Raw genomic sequence first — 18,325 nt, forward strand, 5'->3', positions numbered from 1 at the left:
CTTTGTTGTTTGGTTTAATTTTTTTTAGAAGATTAGAATGGAAAATATGGTTTGGAATATATTGTTTGTTTACCTGACAAACAAAAATATTACACACAATACTTTCCTCATGTTTAACAAATTTCTCAGTGATAGTTCTGACCAGGCTGAGACAGGATTTCCTTTTAATTAGTAGTATATCTTTTATATTCCTGGGTAAGTAAATGGGTGGTGATAGTCATGTTATTGTCAGATTTTGTATGAATTACCGTGGATTTAAACCAAAAAGCTCAGAGTTGGGATTAAATGCTATTTGACACATGTTTAATGGAAAATGGAGACTGCAACTGAGATCCTCTCAAACAGTGAGAGGTGAATGATAGATGTGTAAACACAGCTTATCATCTAATGCTTTTACAACCTTGTTATCTGCACTGAATTTCTCTGTGAGGTTGATAATGAGTCACGGTAAAACATGGTAAGTAAATAAAACTATATTTAGTGCTTCTCATTGAATATCAGTAATTTCACCATAACTTTAATAGAGACATAAATGTTAATGGAAGTATATAAAATCACAATATAACTTTAAGTATACCTCAGAGCATGTGTTTTTCCATAGGCCTTAACCGAGTTATTTTGAATGTCCTAATATTTCCCCAAATATTGCTGTTGTGTGACAGAGGTTTGGGATTAGGAAATCTGCTATATGAAATAACATATGAAACAGCTATTCAACTGTTCTTCCATTGTTGCCATAGCGCATTTTATCGTGTTTGTTGGTCTGACATTATCTGAAGGTCTTGAAAATAAAAGCACTTTGAAAAAGTTGTGTTGTAATTTTTTTAAATTCATGTTTTGAAAGTCTTTCCTTGCAAATGGCACACAACTTATCATAAAAGATAAAGTGATGAAGTGATCTGAACAGATATGTTACCACAAAGTAAAATATGTTATATGTTATGCTATTTGGAAAGTGGTTGTTGAAATTCAAGAGATGATACAAATTCCCAGCAAATAGCTTCATTTTAACTTGTGTTAAAAATTAGTTATTTATTTATCCAAGTAGTTTATAACGTTATTAAAATCAGCCCCATATTTGCCAGATACAGCATCAAAGTCATGAACACATTAAGGCATAAATAACTCTAAGCAGTGATATACATTATCATGATATATTTAAGTATAATTTGAACATTTTGATGATACAAAGAAGTCATACATGCAAGCTTAACTGGCATTGTATGTTTTTATTCAGTCACTGGGTTAAATGAATAATTTTCTGATGGTTATTTAATAGGTCGGACCTCATGGCGTTCACTAAGTGAGCTTATTGTCTCTTCCCCCACCCAACAATGGCCGTAACTTTTAATGGTGTTTTTATGGCCTTGGGCAGCAGTTAATGTCCGAGCAGCACTTGAACGCAGCATCAAGCTGATCTCTAGCCCCCCAGGTGAGACAGACACGCCTTCTCCCGCACGACAACACAGTTAAAAGACCAAAAACTGGATCTACCAGTCTCTCTATTATGAGTACAGAGACTCCACTCTATGAAAACCCACACAGAAGTCACAAGGATCAGTGGAAAGTCTCCGGTCTCCAGCCTTTTTCTTTTCTTTTTTTCCCTTGTTTTTTCACTCAGCAGGGAGGATCTTAAACTTCAAATCCCAGCGAGTGTAAACAACCGGCAACACCGTCGACAAGGGAAGATATAAACTCTCTCCTGAGGACGGAAACATTTCCACTAACATTTATCCACTAACGTCGGTTAATCTGCGGAATAACTGAACACAAAACAGGGACGCAGGAAGAGTGGCCAATGGTGAGTTAACGGTTAAACTTCAACCATCTTTCTGTATCATAACTGTTCAACATGTCGGTTAATGCGTTTGAAAATAACCTTCAATGACACTGAATCGTGTCGTTACCATTTGGCAGGATCGGTACGATAACCTGGATTTGGATTTGGAGTGTGATGGAGGAGGCGTTGCAGTGAGTTAATGTTTTTAATGTCATTTTTAGCTACTTCAGCTGTCAGTTAATGTTTGCAGACTTTGGGTTTTCCTCCTTAAAGTCGGATAATAACGTGAGGTTTTTTGCGGTTTACCGCCCTGACCTCAATCTGTGACTGAAAATGCAAATACACAGTGTGGGTCTGAAGTATGTGGACAAGAACCAATCGTCTTCACAATAAACAGTGACTTTGGGAAGCAAGTGCTGACTTTTATTTTGTTTGAATGTAATGGCCGGACTAACTTGATAGATTTGTGGTTGGACCTCCATTACACTTGGCAGTTTGTTATTATTTCCTCAGGCATCTAGAGACAAACCAGTGCCCCAGAGCTGAAGAAATAAGTTGATGAATCAGTTAAATGATTGATTTGCAACTGCGTTGATAACTGACTAATGATTTTATGTCACTTTTAAAGTAAAAATACAACATTTTTACTGATGCCAACTTCTCAGATGTGATTATTTGCTCGTTGTTTGACTGCTGGTCTGACAAAACAAGACATTTCAATATCTTCTTAATAATAATGGCCACTTGTCACTATTTGATGACATATATGATCATAAACACTTAACAAACAAGGAACTGTAAATTAACTGAATTTGCAATTCTAATATATGGGACGTGATCACCATCTTCATTTAATTACCTTTTTATTTACTGTTCCATCATTGATTAAGGTTTTAAAATGTAGTTGAGCAGAAATTAAAAACAGAGATTCAACAGTTCCTACTTAACTTTTGCTTGTTTTCTATCCAATCTGTTGTATTTCATTATTTTAATGCCCCAGTTTCTCCTTCTTAAACAGGCAAATCAGTAAAATGATCATTTCCCCCACCCGAGCTAGAAACATGACAATCACATCAGGTTTTCAGGTCCAGGCATGAAACCAGCTTCAAGTCCAGACATGTAATCTGGACATGGAGCTGGACTGTGAGATGTGAACTTGAAAACACCTCCTTTAAAAATGAATAAAATCATCAGTGAGCTGGCGTTATTGATTGGCATCTTATCCAGTTCAGTCTCCATGTAAAGCGGGGGAGCAGTGAGGCAGATTTATGCTGCTGACTCACAGGTCATGTCAGTGTGTGTTTACCATCTGTCACTCACTCATGCTGAATGTGGCTTCTACGTCAGCACTGAAACAACAGTGGAGATGATTCTTGTTTGTGATTTCATCCTTAACATTTCATGTCTCTTCTTCTCTCCTCATTCAGCAAAAAGCAGCGTTATTCGGTGGGATGTTCAAGAAATCCACTAAGTCTGCAGAATCCTCTGTCCAAGCACAGGTGATATTGTAGTTTTAATGTTTACTTTATTTAATTTCAATCTAGAAATGAGCTACTACACTGTAGAGTAGAGCAATTCAGCAGTTCATACAGTGATTTGGTTGAAAATACCAAGCATTCTTTGAATTTAAGCGTCTCAAAAGGGTTTGTGATAGTAAACTGAGCATCTTTTGGGTTTTGTCTTGCTTTGGCAAATTACAACAAACATTTCTGCACCATTTTCTGTAAAGTTTATAGATAAACTATCAATCAGCTGATCAATAAAATAATCTGCAGATTTATCACTCACACAAAGACTCTGTGACATTATAGGATAATTTATCAGCCAGCAGTGAACTTTCAAAGAGCAACGACAGTCTGACCGACAACAACAACACCAAGGTGTGTAAATTCATTCATTCATTCATTCAAACCTTATTTCTCTTCTGTAAATACTGTATCGCATTTTGAATCAGTGACAGAGATTTTTTATATTGATGAATGTTTCAGGACAAAGGAGGCGTGTTCAAAGGAATGTTTAAGAAGACGACCAAATCTGCCAAAGAGGTTCAGCCACAGGTTCGTAGAGGCCTTCATGAACTCACCGTACTGTACTGTACTGTACTTTTATATTTAAGAGCACAGCTGATTGAACTAGAACTGAAATGAGTTGTCAGTTTATCAATTAGTTGATCAGCAGCAGTTTTGCTCGTTTATTAACATTTATCAAACAAAAAGGTCAAATATTTGCTGGGTCTTAAATCTGCTTTACTGCTTTTCTCTGTTTTATACAGTTTGATATTAAAATTTGAGAGTTTCCTAAATTAAATATTCAGATTAGGTATTCAACTTTTTTCTGTCAACAGGCCACCCTGTCATTACAAAATCCTGAACTCTCTGACAGTAGAGACAGTTTAACAGACAACAAGAAGTCATCAAAGGTGAGTTCAGTTTTTGCTCTGTGATATTATTGGTAAGTTAGTCATGTTAGTCTTTGAAACTTAAACTTTTATCTGCCCCACTTTCTTCAGGACAAACCAGGTGTTTTGGGTGGGATACTGAAACGACCCAAACTAGGACACGTCCGGAGGCCTTCACAGGTAAAACACGATCTTCTGTTACATATCCTGCACACACAAGGAAAATAGATCATCTGGGAAATTATCAGATTAATTGCTGACATCTAGAATGTAGTGTTGTGTTATTTCAGGAAGAGGCTAACAGATCACCTCATGTTTCAGGATCTTTTGGACAATGAGCTCTCAGCCAGTAATGACAGTCTGTCTGAGAACACAAACACTAAGGTGAGTGTCATCCACCAGATCATTTAAAAAAATCTTTATCAATAAAACTAGTATAGATCAATCAGAGATCACAGCCTGAATAAAAGTTGGTTACATACCAGACTAAGATTCAAAATCATAGCCACAGAACGACAAATATACACATATACTGGGGGTTCTGATGCCCTCCAGTTAATGTGCAGAGCTCGACTCACTGAATGGAGAGTTTGGTACGTTTGTTGTTTTCGTTTTTGTGTGTAGAGAGCGAGGTGTAACTGCAGTCATCAGCAATTTGAAAGAAAGTACTTGCTGATGTGTAAATCCCTGCCAGTCTCAGCAGGGACAGCTGCATCAGTTCAGAAATACAAAACAAAATAGAGTTTATTTTATTTCAAGTAACATTTACAATGTAAGTAATTATTTTGTGGCTTTTTTCTTTCTTCAGGAGTCAGGTGGGATGTTCAGTGGGATGTTTAAAAAATCCCCAAAGCTTGGAGTGAGGACCCAATCTCAGGTGAGAGCTGTGCATTTCACTCATTTCACTTTAACCTACTTCAAAGTATGAGGAGATGATAATATTAATTATTTGGACGTGCTTCTCTCCCTCAGGATGATTTGTCTGCACCAAGCGAGCTCTCAGGCAGCAACGACAATCTTTCTGCAAATGGCAACACTAAGGTGAGGTGACCTTCATGAACTTGTCTTGTACACTGTTACACTAACAGACTATAATCTTTAACTTCTGAACTGTAACACAACACCATTTTCAAGGCTGAGTTTGGAGCAATTTTGGAAGGAAGGCTCCTCCTATTTGAATGAGAGTACAAGCTGCTGTGTCAAACTCCTGCTCGAGTAAAATCCACCACTATGGAAAAATGTTTTAATATGATCTTTTTTTCTCTAGGAGTCAGGTGGGATGTTCAGTGGAATATTTAAAAAATCAAAGCCTTTCGGCGCAAGGACACAATCTCAGGTGAGAGTTGTGCATCTCACTTGTCTCACATTTACTTGTGTTACTTTATAAAGAGATGATAAATTAATTGGTTGATGTTTGTGTCTCACTTTCAGGAGGATTTGTCTGCAGCCAGCGAGCTCTCAGGCAGCAATGACAATCTTTCTGAGAACAACGCAAAGGTGTGTTAAAGCTGTCTCCATCCTCAACTGAAACAAAAACTTCAATCATAACCATAAATAATGTAACTGTTAATGTTGTATATTATTTCCCCAGGAGAAAGGAGGATTTCTAAGTGTGTTCAAGAAAAAAGCTGCCAGATCTCAGTCTCAGGTAAGATGAAAGTTAGTCAATGACAGGTTTTCAGTACAAATGGTTAAGTATTCTGTTTGAGTAATATTCCCTGGAAAAGTGAAAAAATGTGTTTTTTTGTGTCTTTTTTGTCTTGGTTTTTGGGTTATAATGTATCACACTCTTTAGGATGATTTATCTGTGGAAGATGAACTCTCTGGCAGCACGGACAGTCTCACAGAGAAGCCTTCAAAGGTGAGGGATGAGGCATGAACATGTAAGGAACAGCTGAGGATGTCAGATTGTAACTTAAAGTGCTCTTTAACCTCTTGTCAGGGTGGGGTGGCAACAAAGATCCGGAAGAATCCTTTCACTTCCTCATCTCAGGTCATTTTCTCTCTCAGTGAATGCTGCATCATGTGAAATATTATATATAGTGTATTCTAGCAGCCTGTTGCTGATGCTTTCTGATGTGTTATTATATCAGGAGAAGGAAAAGACTGAACACTCTGGAGACTCAAATGAGAATACCTCCTCCACAGAGAAACCCAAAGCCAAGCAGGTTTGTCATTACACCACAGTAACTGAATCTTTTTTCTGTTGCCTTAACAGTTTGGACTGTACTGAGACGTCGTGGCATAAAAATCAGTTTTTTAAAATTACTTTTCAGGCTTTAAGAAACTCAGATTTTTTTGTCTGAATGTTTAGGAATGAGATCTGCTGTAACAGTGTGTGACAGTAACAGTGTCTTTGTGTTTTTTCAGAACGGTTTCAGTGCAATGATGAAGAGCACGTTCTACACTGACAAACAGGTGAGATGTGGTGTATTGCACTCCATCACACTCCACTGACACTATATATTGTGGAAAAGTTTAACCATATGTTTTTGAAATTTTGATTTACAGGAGAAGAACTCCGATTCTGATGATGAGGAGACATTGGACAATGGAGAGGGCCAGCAGAGTCACAAACAGGTTTGTAAGGTTTTAAAATTTTCATTCAGTTTCATTCCTGTGTTTCCATGTAGTTCAATTTCTCTTGATTTCTTTTCTCATATTCAGAATAAACTTGCTGGGGCGATGACAAAGCTGAATCCATTTCGATCTGCACACAAAGTAAGGGCAGTTTAGTTTGTAATCTTTTGATTTAGCGCTCAAGAAATAAGAAAAGTTCCTACTGATAATTCCACACAAGGACTGTACGGCCTAATTTATTTGTTTTTCATGAAGTAAGGATTTCTGTCTTCTCTGTGCAGAATGAGAAGCTGACAGGTTCTGATGATGAGGATCCACCTGCAAGCAGCGATAAGTCATCAGGCAACAAACAGGTGCTTTGATAGTGTTCCTGTTTTTTTTTATTTATCCTGTTCATGCAGTTACACACCACGGTTCTCTGATGCCATCAGGGCTTTAGTGTCTTGCTTTATTACCACTGATATGCAAGAGGCATTGTGAAGTTCTTAGGCAGAAAAGACGAAAGTCATGAGTGAAATGTTGAAGTTTTTAACAAACGTTTTACCCATAGGCCCTATCTGCAGTCCAGCTCAACTTGTCTTGTCTGGTCTTCATACCTTAAGTCTTTTAAGTAAATATCACAGAGAACAGCTTCTTCATCTTGCAGACTAAAGTTCACACTAGAGAGTGGACAAGAAAATTAGAGCAGGAGGACATGCAACAAGGGATTCCCTCTGGGACATTAAACCGGAGATGCTGCAGCTCATGTTCAGCATCCTGAGCCCTTAAGAAAACAATACATGATATTAAACTCCATCAGTAGGAAAACCAGAAGACATGGCAGCCTGACAGGTTTCTGATCAACATCTGAACAACTAATTACATTTTTTTGCTTTGAATTTCCTCTGCCGACATATTTGTTGAACATCAGTCAAGTGCTCTTGTCTGCTCAGAAATAATAGCCTTGTGGTGACATACTTTTGTTTGCAATCTGAATGCACTGTCACTGTGCTAAAAATAGGTCATTAGTAGTCATTACATTACTGTAAAATAAAAGGCTCAGTTATCTGTTAGCCTCACATCATCTGTCTGTGCCCCTTGGTTTCAACAGAAAGCTTTTAAAAAATTTTATTAAAACTTTCTGTAAAATTCTGCTTTGAGCTTCTGAAAAACACTAAATATAAACACATAACATAAATGAACAATCTTGACATGGATTTCTTTGATTTGTTTTTGGTTCCTCTGTATCTTTAATAAGCTAATGTTGGTCTAGCTTTACTCTGAGCCGAGTGTGGTTCATGGCTGAGAAAGATGCAAATCTGAAATGTTGAGGCATTCACTTAGAACGATGTGCTCTTCCTCTCAGAACGCCATGATTGGAGCCATGTCCAAACTGAATCCATTTCGCTCTGGAAACAAAGTAATTATGCCGTTAAATGTGTTTGGTGTTGGTGGAGGTGGAAGTCATAATCAGGACTACGATAGTGGTGGTGGTGATGTCTGTAGGGTTTTCTTTGTTCATTTTAATGAGTAGTGTCGATGTGCTGAACACTCTTATACCAGTATATTTGCATGTTTTAGCTTGTTGACTACAGATCACATAAACTTGTAATCACAGCTAATTGTGTTGGTGCAATTTACATTTTTTATTTAGTTTTTCGACCACTTGAGACAACCACTTGTTTATGTTCATTTCAGTACAATATAAATCTATTACCATAGTTTTTTTTTAGTTTTTGACAAACTTTTCAAAAGTCTGCCATTTGATTTTTGTGCCGTACAGAAGTGAATGAAAATGACTGTAATGGTAGAGTAGGTCAAATACACTGGAAAGTCTAAATAGCATTTGAAAATAGTCACCAAAATATAATGAGATTCACTGTTGAGGAGCCAAAATGTACAAAAGTACTGGTACAGACCTGTAAACACTAGAAAAGTTATCAGATTTTGGTTGATACAGTTTAATATCTAATATTTCATGTCCTTTGTTCAGAAAGACACTGAAGACACAGAGGCACTCAAGGAGAACGAGAAACAAGTGGAGGAGCCAAAAATGGTCAGTCTATTTATTGCATCACTTGAGTCATCAGTGACCACACACACACACACACACACACACACACACACACACACACACACACAGCTGATCAACTTCTGTCAAAAATACCCATCTCCTCAAGCTCCTTCTCTTCCGTACCTCCACCACATCCTCCTCTTCCCCTTACCTCCCTGTAAATCCTGCCTGCTCGCTGTCAGACCTCAGTGCCCTCCTGCTCCAGCACACTGTGTGACTCTGTGTGTGTGTGTGTGTGTGTGTGTGTGTCTGTCCTTGTCAGGTCAAAAGCAACATGAACCAGCGAGAAAGGAAAGAAAAGAGTGAAACTCCATTGGTCCCACCCAGACCAACTGAAGAGGTTTGCATGCAGTGGAACACACCTGCTTTTCAATGACATGCGGTCCATGTGAGGCTTCTCTGACTTCTCCTCTGTCTGTCTCTGTCGTTTTGTGCTGCAGGAAATGAAGAGGACTTTCACATACGACAAAGTGAAATCAAGAGGAACTGAGGATAATCATAATCAGGTACAGTTTGCACTTCTCAGTTTACTAAACAACATGCAGGTCTGTATATTTCTTCTGTCCTCAGAGTTTTCATTTCATTTGAACATATATGTCAGGATACAAATTAAATAAGTTATATAACAGTCTTATGCCACATAGCAAGCAGCAAGCATAACATTTACACACAGTGCTTTTAAAATAGTCATAAGTGGTTAAATTTCATGTTTTGTATCACTAGGGTGTCACTTTACAAATATTGGTGTGTCTTTATTTGCAGGATAAAATTGACACGACCTCCAGACAGAAAAAAGAAAAGCCTGCTGAGACTCCTGTAGTTCCTACCAGACCAACAGGGGAGGTAGAGTTAGCCTCCAATGTTTACAGAACATTGGTTGTTTGTATCAGTTTGGAGCTGATGTATATCCATGTGTATCGGTGCTGGACTCTGAGCCCTCGTGTTTTAGGAAACTTTTCTGGTTTAATTTCAGGAGATGAACAGAGGAGCGAGACGTGATATGCAAAAGCAGAAGACCAACCATCAGGTATTGATGTGTACACACAGTACAAGCGTTGAACTGATGCAATGGTTTGCTGATAGACTGGGCTGTTTGTTTGACTTTGAATATCAGTTATTGGCTATGCTGTGAGTTACTCTCTGACCACTGTTACAAAAAAACCCTAAAAACATCTCATTTAAAAGAGATGCTAATGCTAAAAGATATTTGAAGGTTAAAAAAAAAATAAAAAACTATTATTATTATTAACTAAGTTGCTTACTTTGCTGCAGAGCCAGTCAGATGATGAAGGTCTCAAACAGGATGACTCTGCAGAGGCCAAAGACGAAGATGAGGTGAACCCTCCAGAGAGCAAAACAGTGAGTTTATCTCTTCATCATCATCGGTCATGCTGCTGGTAATGGGCTGTAATGTTACACGCGGTAGGGGCATGCAGGAAAAATACGTGGTGACGCCCACAGACAGGGTTCACGTGTAGGAACTACTGTGTGTGTGTGTGTGTGTCGAAGCGGTTAGAAAATGCGGCCAAGGTCAAAAGTGTGTCTCCATTTTAGCAAGATTGATGCCATTAGTGCGCGATGCAATATTTGGAAAAAGGACATGACCAATTTGATGAAGCATCTGAATGAGCAACAGAATCAATTTTAGAGCAGAAAGTTGCTCCGTGTTCAGCTGCACAGAAGATTTAAGTATGCAGCAGTGAGCATTAGACACTGACTCTCAGTTCTTTTGCACTGAAAATTATTTGTTGTATAGTTTCTATGTTAGAAAACTGCTTTGGGTGGAAAGCTGAAAAATAAAACTCAAGATTTGTACCATAATATGTAATGTCATTTTCTTTGTTAGAATTGATTTGATATAATTGGTATTGAAAAAAGTTCAGGAACCAGTATCAAAGCCAAGGTATTGGTTTTGGTGTCGAACATTTTTGAACGATACCCGGCCCTAACTTAATGACAGTTACATAAAGCTGGATAGACTTATTTACATAAAATGTATGTGTGAGTCATCTGCGTGTGGTTTGAACCCACCTCTTGCTGCAACATGCAGGTGAAAACAAACACAGTATTTGAGAACTGCACTCTGCCAGGATCTAATTGTTCTAGTTCCTGCTTCCTTCTTATCAGTTCTTTCATGCCAGAGCCATGCAGATGACATGTGGCACCTTCAGGCTATTGTCAGAGTTTAACAAAGATAACACTAAGATAACAACAGAGTACATGTTGGTGAGATCAGAATTAATTAATTAACTTTGATATACATTAAACAAAAATATAGATTCTGAGTATTTGAGGAATGAAACAAACACTACATGTATGTATATTATTTGCAGAGAGATGTTTTTTGTTGCTCTTTGACAGTAGCAGCACATTAAGTGCAGATGCAGTTGTTTTATTCAGTCACCAGTAGCTCAAATGAAATGTAGTTTTTCCAGTTACTCCTTCTCATGTCACCTAACATCTGTCACTGTGCCATGTTTTTTTACAGGCCAAGGTGAAAAAACACACACACCATAACCCGTTTATGCCACGTGTTGCAGCCAAGGTACATGACAGGCTTTATATTTATCTATTTTCCACTTTCTGCCTACAACACCTGGGCTTATGTTTAATGCATTACCTCCTCAATTTTGTTTGGCAAAGGCTACCCAATGTTAAAGGAGCTACTTGTAAGTTGTGCTGTAGCTGCATAGTCAAAGTTGACAGCTGTTTGGTTTCCAGTTTAGAGGTAATGTTGCTGGTAAAGTTCAGCATCAAACTTCATTCCTTTAGTCACCAAGAGCTGTCTCCAGTGGTGGAAAGCAACAGCAATGTTGTGGTTCTACCACTGCTTTTCTTCTACTTGATTAGCTAACTGAAGTTAGTATTGCTAACCAGCTAGCCAGTTCATCACTTTCCTTGTGACTCACTGTAGCATGTAGTGAAGCTCTTGGCAGGCTGTCACCACCAGAGAAAATTTACAAATAACCCCTTTAATGTTTAAATTGTATTTTAATTCACAATTGTTACACTGATGCTTTATTATAGTGTTTGTTTATGGTTTGTTTTAGGCTGCATCTGATGATGAGGAGCTGAAAGAAGAAGATGAATCTTCGTCCAAAGAGGAAAAGAAAGATGAGGAGGACAAGGACAAAAAAGAGGTAATTTCATTAATTCCCTCTGCTTCATTTTTGCTTGTCGGTTTCTTTAGTTTGATTTTGACACTGATAGTCATCACAAACATTTTACTGTAAATACAGCTGAAGGAATATTTCAGAGTTTGTTGTATATGTTCCCTGAGGTAACACTTAAATCCTGTTTTGTTTTCCTTTTAGACCAAAGTCAAGAAACCTAAGCGACACAATCCCTTTATGCCACGGGTCAAGGTAACATTGAAACACATGACATGTGACTGACAAACTTGTTTTCTCTCATGTCAGTAGTATCACTGGAGTCACATCTTTCATATCCCTGCAACCTAATCAAAATGAATCAGATATTTTTGGGGGGGTTTGTGGAAACAGTGGATTTATTTCAGTGCGGAGCCCTTGCATCAGGCAGTGTATTTTTATGTGCTACTGAACAAGACAAACTATAATTTGACTTGACTGATCCAGACCGACGTCACATGTGACGCATCCACCCATGTCAGGCATTCAGTGGTTGTTAGTCTTTGCAAATTAAATTTAGTGTTGAATATACGAGGATCATGTGAAAAAGCTGATGTCAGTGGGTGTTAACTAACAAAAACAAAACTTCCAGTGGAGGTTTGGTGATTTCAAATAAAGACAACACCAACCCATGTAAAATCTAAAACTTTGTCAAAAAAATACTTCCTGCTCCATAGTGCAGTAGGAACTTGGAACTGAGACAGAACAGACCTGAAGGCAGAAATAATCTACTTGTTTGAATTATTCTGTGGGGAAGTGTTTTGATGATGGTAGTGGAGAGAGCTGTCTGACACCCTCCCACACTGTAGCTGTTCAGTTGGGTTGAGATCTTGTGACCATAAGCATCATTTTCATACTGATCATATCATTCAATGAGCCTTTGTGTAAGGAGCCATCTTTATCTGGTTTCTTTCTCCATTCATATGCTTAGTGTATAGTTTGCCACCTGTTTGTATCTCTCTAGCTGCTGACTCAGGATATGAAGTCTTGCCATGTTATTTTGGCAAGATAAGTTACAGTGGCGTAGATGAAACTCCAAACACATATTATCTTTAGGAGCTAATGTTTGACCTAGTTACCTACCTGCTAACTTGAAGATCAGGGAAAATTAAAATAAGGAGTTACTGTGACATTGATATTTTCTCCAGTGTTCCTTTTTGCTTTATAACATATATAAGCTAAATTTCTATTGATAATACAGGTGCTTTAATGGTGTGTGTATGTCTTGTTTTAGGCCAAAGCTGTACAGAAGCCTGCAGGAGACGGAGCTGCAGACAATACAGCAGAGGTAGAGAGAAGAAAACACACATCAGTCTTTGCTTCTCTGAGACAGAAAATTGTATTTGATGTTGCTTCTCTTTCTGACTTCTCCTTTCTTAAGTTGCCTGGCACACACACTAAGCTTTGAACTAAAAGCAGCGTCTACCCATTTCACACTCAGTCAGTATCAGAATATTTGTCCACAGGACTCGCATGTTGCGGTCTTACTCATTGTGGTTCAAGATAACAGACAACAGGTCTGTTTCAGTCACCTGATCCCTCCACTCCTCCTCCCCCCTGAAAACAACCTCTTTCTTGCAGTTATCTACAGTGTTTGTCTCCAGGGTGTCTACTCAGCTCCCATCAGGGACTATTATAGCCAACATGCTCTGTTGTTGTTTTGTCCCTCCACTGCTGACATGAAACCCACCTCCACACCTTCACACAGTGTTTGTGCATGTCTGTAACATGGAACATGAGCTGAGATTAGGTTACAATGTGCCCAGACTTGTTTCTCTGCTTCCCTTTTCATTGTGTCCATGGAAAAGTTTGGCTCTCTTTACTTCTGCAAAAGCAGCAGTCAGACCATTCAAAATCCCTTACACCATCACTTCCCTTCTCTTAGTCTGAGCACACATCATATAAAAAGTGAAACTGAGTATATGTGATAAGTTCAGTTAAGTAAGATAAGTTTCAGTCTTGTCTCACTGATATAAACTTCAGCGACACTCAGAGATTTTGTCTTAACATGGGCATAAAAATACTAGTATTCATATATGATTTTAAAGCTGTATTATTTCTGTTTTTGCAGAATGAAGGTGGAAACAGGTCCTTGTTTGACCAGCTGGAGGACTTCCGTATTGATCCAGCACAGCCTGAAAATGAGCAGGTTGGTCTCTGAAACAAGATATGTCACCAAATTTAGATTCCAATACAGTCTGATGCGCCATTATTTACTGTTTATAGCATCCGTTAAAATGCAAATGGTATCTTTCAGGATGTGGAGGATCTTATGGAATGGTGGAACACAGTGGAGCGTGAGTTACAATAAAATGTTTAGCATTTTGTTTGGCTTTTTTGCAGGGTTTACTCTGAGGGTAGAGGGCAGAATTTGGAGTTTTTTCTATAAGCAGTTTCACTACATGACCAAAAGTATGTGAACGACCCTGTTTTCATACATATACATGCTGCTTTTCAAGGTTTGGGCCACAAAATCTGATTGCTACAGCACCTCACCAGTGCTGTAATGGTTGAATAGGACCAAATCCCTGAGTCAGTTTCAAAAATCTGGTAGAAGACCTGAAACCAGAAGAGTCTTAAATGGGTCTCATATAGCAGCTGATAATGCCCATGGTTTTGAAATTAGATGTTCAACAAGCACATGAGCATCATGTTCTGGTGCCCACATACTTTTGGCCAAGTATTGTGTGTGAGATGATGAGAAAGATAACAATTGTTCTTTCTTAATTTTACTTCCTCAGCATGGGAAGACACACCTCAAGATGATGACATGACAGAAAAAGAAGAGGCCAAGTAAGTGAAGGGTCAAATATATAAGCTCATACTGTATACTGCATCTTTTCTTCAGTCTCTTCAGTATACCTTTTTCTCTTAATTCTAGTGGTATGTAGGCATGCCGATACTTTCAGTTTTATGCACATACTACTACTAATACACTACTGTCTGCATGTCTACATACACTGGCGTAAGTGGAAAAAATGTCATTTTTACATACAGTGACCTGGCTCTATGTGATTACTCTCAACATTATGTTTTCAGGGCGTTTGCTGTGACGGCTGAAAAGGTGCAGAAGGGAATTCGTGTCTTCAACAAACTGTTTTCGGAGCGCGCTGAGAGTCTCTGGCAGCACGTCATCGACCTCAACGGCATTGCTGATGCCCTGGACAAGTTCAACAAGAAAACAAAGATCGCTCAAATCACCGGCGGCTCCACCAGCGCCATCGGGGGTGTTGCCACCATCGCCGGCCTTGCTCTGGCCCCAGTCACTATGGGAACCTCTTTGATTGTGACGGCAGTGGGATTGGGCGTTGCCACTGCGGGCGGTCTGACCTCAGCAGGTGCCGGCATCTCCAACCAGGTCAACAACTCAATGGACCGCAAGAAGGTGGAGAAGATTGTGGAAGACTACCAGGAGAAGATGGTGGACTTGAACAAGTGCCTGAAATTCATCAAGCAGGGTATAGAGAACCTGCGCAAATTTGACCTGATCAGGATGAAAAAACATGCATACAATCGTGACTTCCCTGTGCTCAGTAGTAGTTTCTATGAGGACGGTGCCATGGCAGGAAAAGCTATCCTCATCAACGCCAATGAGATCATGCGTGTGGTTCAGATTGCCAATATGGCCGGCAGCACAGCAGCCAGAGCGGTGCAGATCGCCAGCATGGCCACTGGTGTGCTCACTGGCTTCTTCGTAGGTATGGACATCTACTTTGTGGCTAAAGACTCCAAAGAACTCAAGAAAGGAGCAAAGTCAGAGTTCGCTGCCAAAATCAGGGAGGTGGCAACACAACTGCACGATGGTCTGGTGGAGCTCAACTCGATACGAGAGGAGCTGCAGTCCACCACACCAGAAAACAACCCTGACAAAGATACAGCTGCTTTGGATGATGACAAGAAAGAGAAAGATGATAGATATGACAGTTCAGAAGAAGATGAAATTGACCGCATTAAAAAAGCCATCAAAAAGGACTATGAGAATCGAGAATATGTGTGAACAAAACTTCCAAAAGAACCGACTTGAAACTACAATCAGACGTATTGTGAATGTCCAAAGAGGCGACTTCACTCTTGATGAAATACACAGATTTCTAAAACTTCTAGATTTTTCTTTTAGGTAACTGACTGCTAGGAAACCGCTCAGCATTTACACTACATGGAGGAACTGAGGTTTTGCGGTAGATATAGTATCGTATCTGCTTCTCAGGCAGTTATGCCAACGTGTGAAACTGCTGTGTCGTCTATGAGAAAGTGGGATTTATATAAATCATGTATTTGGATGGTGTAGTTTTAGATTAATTCAAGATATACTATAGGTGCAAAGTATTTTCTATTTGTACTTTATAAAGCGTTGCTTAGAAGTTCATCAAAGTTTATTGGTTCATATTGAAACACTGGGGCTTTTACTGACCAGCTGTAGAGATTGTGTATACTCAAAGAGAGGAGTGCCTTTATTATTTATAATGCCTTTGAAATACTATATGATGCAGAGCAGCATTAATGTGTTTCTTCTTCTTTTTTTTCTTTTCTTTTTGTTGTTGTTTGGGATGTCAGGGCTGCAATGAAACCACTTCCCCTCTGCTTCAGGTTATAGATATGATGTGGGATATTTTAATGTTCAGAAAGTCTTGTTTGTCTTGATGACACTGGTCTCATTTTGAAGAATAATAAACAGTAAACAGTAATAAGTTTTGTTTTAAAGCTGCTGAGTGAGAGGAGAGAGGAGGGTGAGGAAGAACACAGTTGGGTTGCATCAGCTGTTCATAAGTAAATCACTAATTTTGAGTGTTAAGTCCTTTCTAAGTCACTAGCTATTGCAAAAGTAGTGATTTGCGAAATAGGGTTTTGCCTCAAGATGAACGTCGAGATTGATGAACAGACTTTGTAATGTGACATAATGAAAGATCAGTGGGGTGGCGTCCAGGATGCCCCACAACACCCCGACAAAAAAAATGATGAATGAACATGGCATCAGGGTTATATTGCCCCTTGTTGGTTTGGCATGCTTTACACTGGGTGTTTACAATTTCTTGACCCACCTTCCCAACAAGACACAAGAATGTGAGCGATGGTTGATCAAACTTATAGTGTTGCCAATCTCCCGACTAAGACAAGGAAAGAATGTATGGCACCATATTTGCATAGTCTGACATGCTGACCATCGTGAAAGACAAACCAATAGTGTAGTCTGATCCTGGCATGAGAAACCTGTTACTGGTCATTTAACATTATATTATTTTGTTATCTGTGGTAAATTCCGTTTCTTCCCAGTTTAAATCATTAGTAAAGAGCATATTGATCAAGTGTGAAAGTCAGCTATCGTCATTACTTCTAAAATTCCTAACTGGTCATACTAGCAAGCTAACGTTAGCTGTGTCAGTTTGTTCCGTTAGCTAGACAGCAGTTACACCTGACATTCACTTGGTGTAAATATTTAATAGCAACTAATCCCTATATGAGAAATAGTCCTTGTGGAGCAATTTAGAAGTGTTTTGTGTTCACTCAGTAAACACACACAGCTGGTGCAACCGACTCAAGGCACAGCCATTGGTTTTTAATGACGTTTTCTGTTGTATTAGTTGCTTTAATGGTTTCCAGGTGTTAAAAAAAAGATCCTTGTTAGATGACTGGAATGACACAGGACTGACTCACCCTGTCCTGAAAACAATCATGTCCTTTATCGGAGCAATCAAGACTTATTTCAAAGTCGAGGTTTGATCTGTACTGTTGTTTTACTTCATATTTATTTTCCGGTCTTATTCTGGGTTGAGCTGGTTATTCGGTGATACCTATTTTTATGTGCAATATGCTGTAAAACTTTATGTGTAATAAATGTAAATGTAAAAATTGTTAATAAAAAGTCAGAGAAACACTTTGTCAATCTGTATATTTTATGCAAGTGAACAAACAATTTATCTCCTTCTACTGATGACTGCACTTGCTGAGTTGGTATTTGTTCAGTTAATAACCAAGATAAACTCATTTGTCAGTGTCTCTCAGCACCGTTTACTTTTTTTCAGAGATTTCCATGATGATGTCTCTGCATTTCCATCACCCTTTATAAAAAAATTTCAGCATAGGCCGTTAGTTTTTAAGTTTTTATCTGTACTGTTACAAAACAAAAGGCCAATAACCACCTTTCAGTGGTTTCCCTTATGAAAAAACTCAGTCCTGATGCAGATGAAATAGGGATAAAAGCCTCTGGATGCAGGATGACTCACCTGGGGAAATTATATAAAATAAAGTTTTAAGATTATTTTTATAGCTGTGATTTAAGATGAAGAAGATTTATTAAAGATCAGTAGATTTAAATGTATGTATGTATCAGTATGTGATATTAATAGACCTTTGACACCTTCAGATGC

General features: G+C 38.6%; 1 protein-coding gene across 3 annotated transcripts; it reads left to right on the plus strand.

The window, feature by feature from the left end:
• The first annotated feature begins 1,423 nt into the window (after positions 1-1,423).
• apol1 (apolipoprotein L, 1) lies at positions 1,424-17,832 on the plus strand. 3 transcript variants are annotated; one of them, XM_018678110.2, is made up of 35 exons: positions 1,424-1,801; positions 1,918-1,971; positions 3,208-3,279; positions 3,592-3,660; positions 3,769-3,837; positions 4,125-4,199; positions 4,290-4,358; positions 4,500-4,562; positions 4,987-5,055; positions 5,151-5,219; positions 5,446-5,514; positions 5,610-5,675; positions 5,770-5,826; positions 5,974-6,039; positions 6,121-6,171; positions 6,272-6,346; positions 6,549-6,596; positions 6,690-6,758; positions 6,846-6,899; positions 7,040-7,111; positions 8,104-8,157; positions 8,731-8,793; positions 9,074-9,151; positions 9,252-9,317; positions 9,574-9,654; positions 9,785-9,838; positions 10,084-10,170; positions 11,300-11,356; positions 11,862-11,951; positions 12,126-12,176; positions 13,195-13,248; positions 14,032-14,109; positions 14,218-14,257; positions 14,702-14,753; positions 15,000-17,832. In XM_018678110.2, exons 1-35 carry the CDS (start codon positions 1,799-1,801, stop codon positions 15,955-15,957), a joined length of 3,102 nt encoding a protein of 1,033 aa, XP_018533626.1. In that variant the 5' UTR covers positions 1,424-1,798; the 3' UTR covers positions 15,958-17,832. The 3 variants fall into 3 exon arrangements, with proteins under 3 accessions (XP_018533626.1, XP_018533628.1, XP_050925824.1); XM_018678112.2 differs by lacking the exon at positions 8,104-8,157; XM_051069867.1 differs by lacking the exons at positions 4,987-5,055; positions 5,151-5,219.
• Positions 17,833-18,325: the final 493 nt, after the last annotated feature.

The sequence above is a fragment of the Lates calcarifer genome, linkage group LG4 (genome assembly GCF_001640805.2).
Source record: "Lates calcarifer isolate ASB-BC8 linkage group LG4, TLL_Latcal_v3, whole genome shotgun sequence".
NCBI classification, from domain to species: domain Eukaryota; kingdom Metazoa; phylum Chordata; class Actinopteri; family Centropomidae; genus Lates; species Lates calcarifer.

Bases quoted from the DNA above. Each gene is read 5' to 3' on its own strand.
- apol1 (XM_018678110.2), top strand. The intron at 6,759-6,845 runs GTTTGTAAGGTT...TCTCATATTCAG, and splicing joins GCCAGCAGAGTCACAAACAG to AATAAACTTGCTGGGGCGAT. The intron at 11,357-11,861 runs GTACATGACAGG...GGTTTGTTTTAG, and splicing joins TGCCACGTGTTGCAGCCAAG to GCTGCATCTGATGATGAGGA.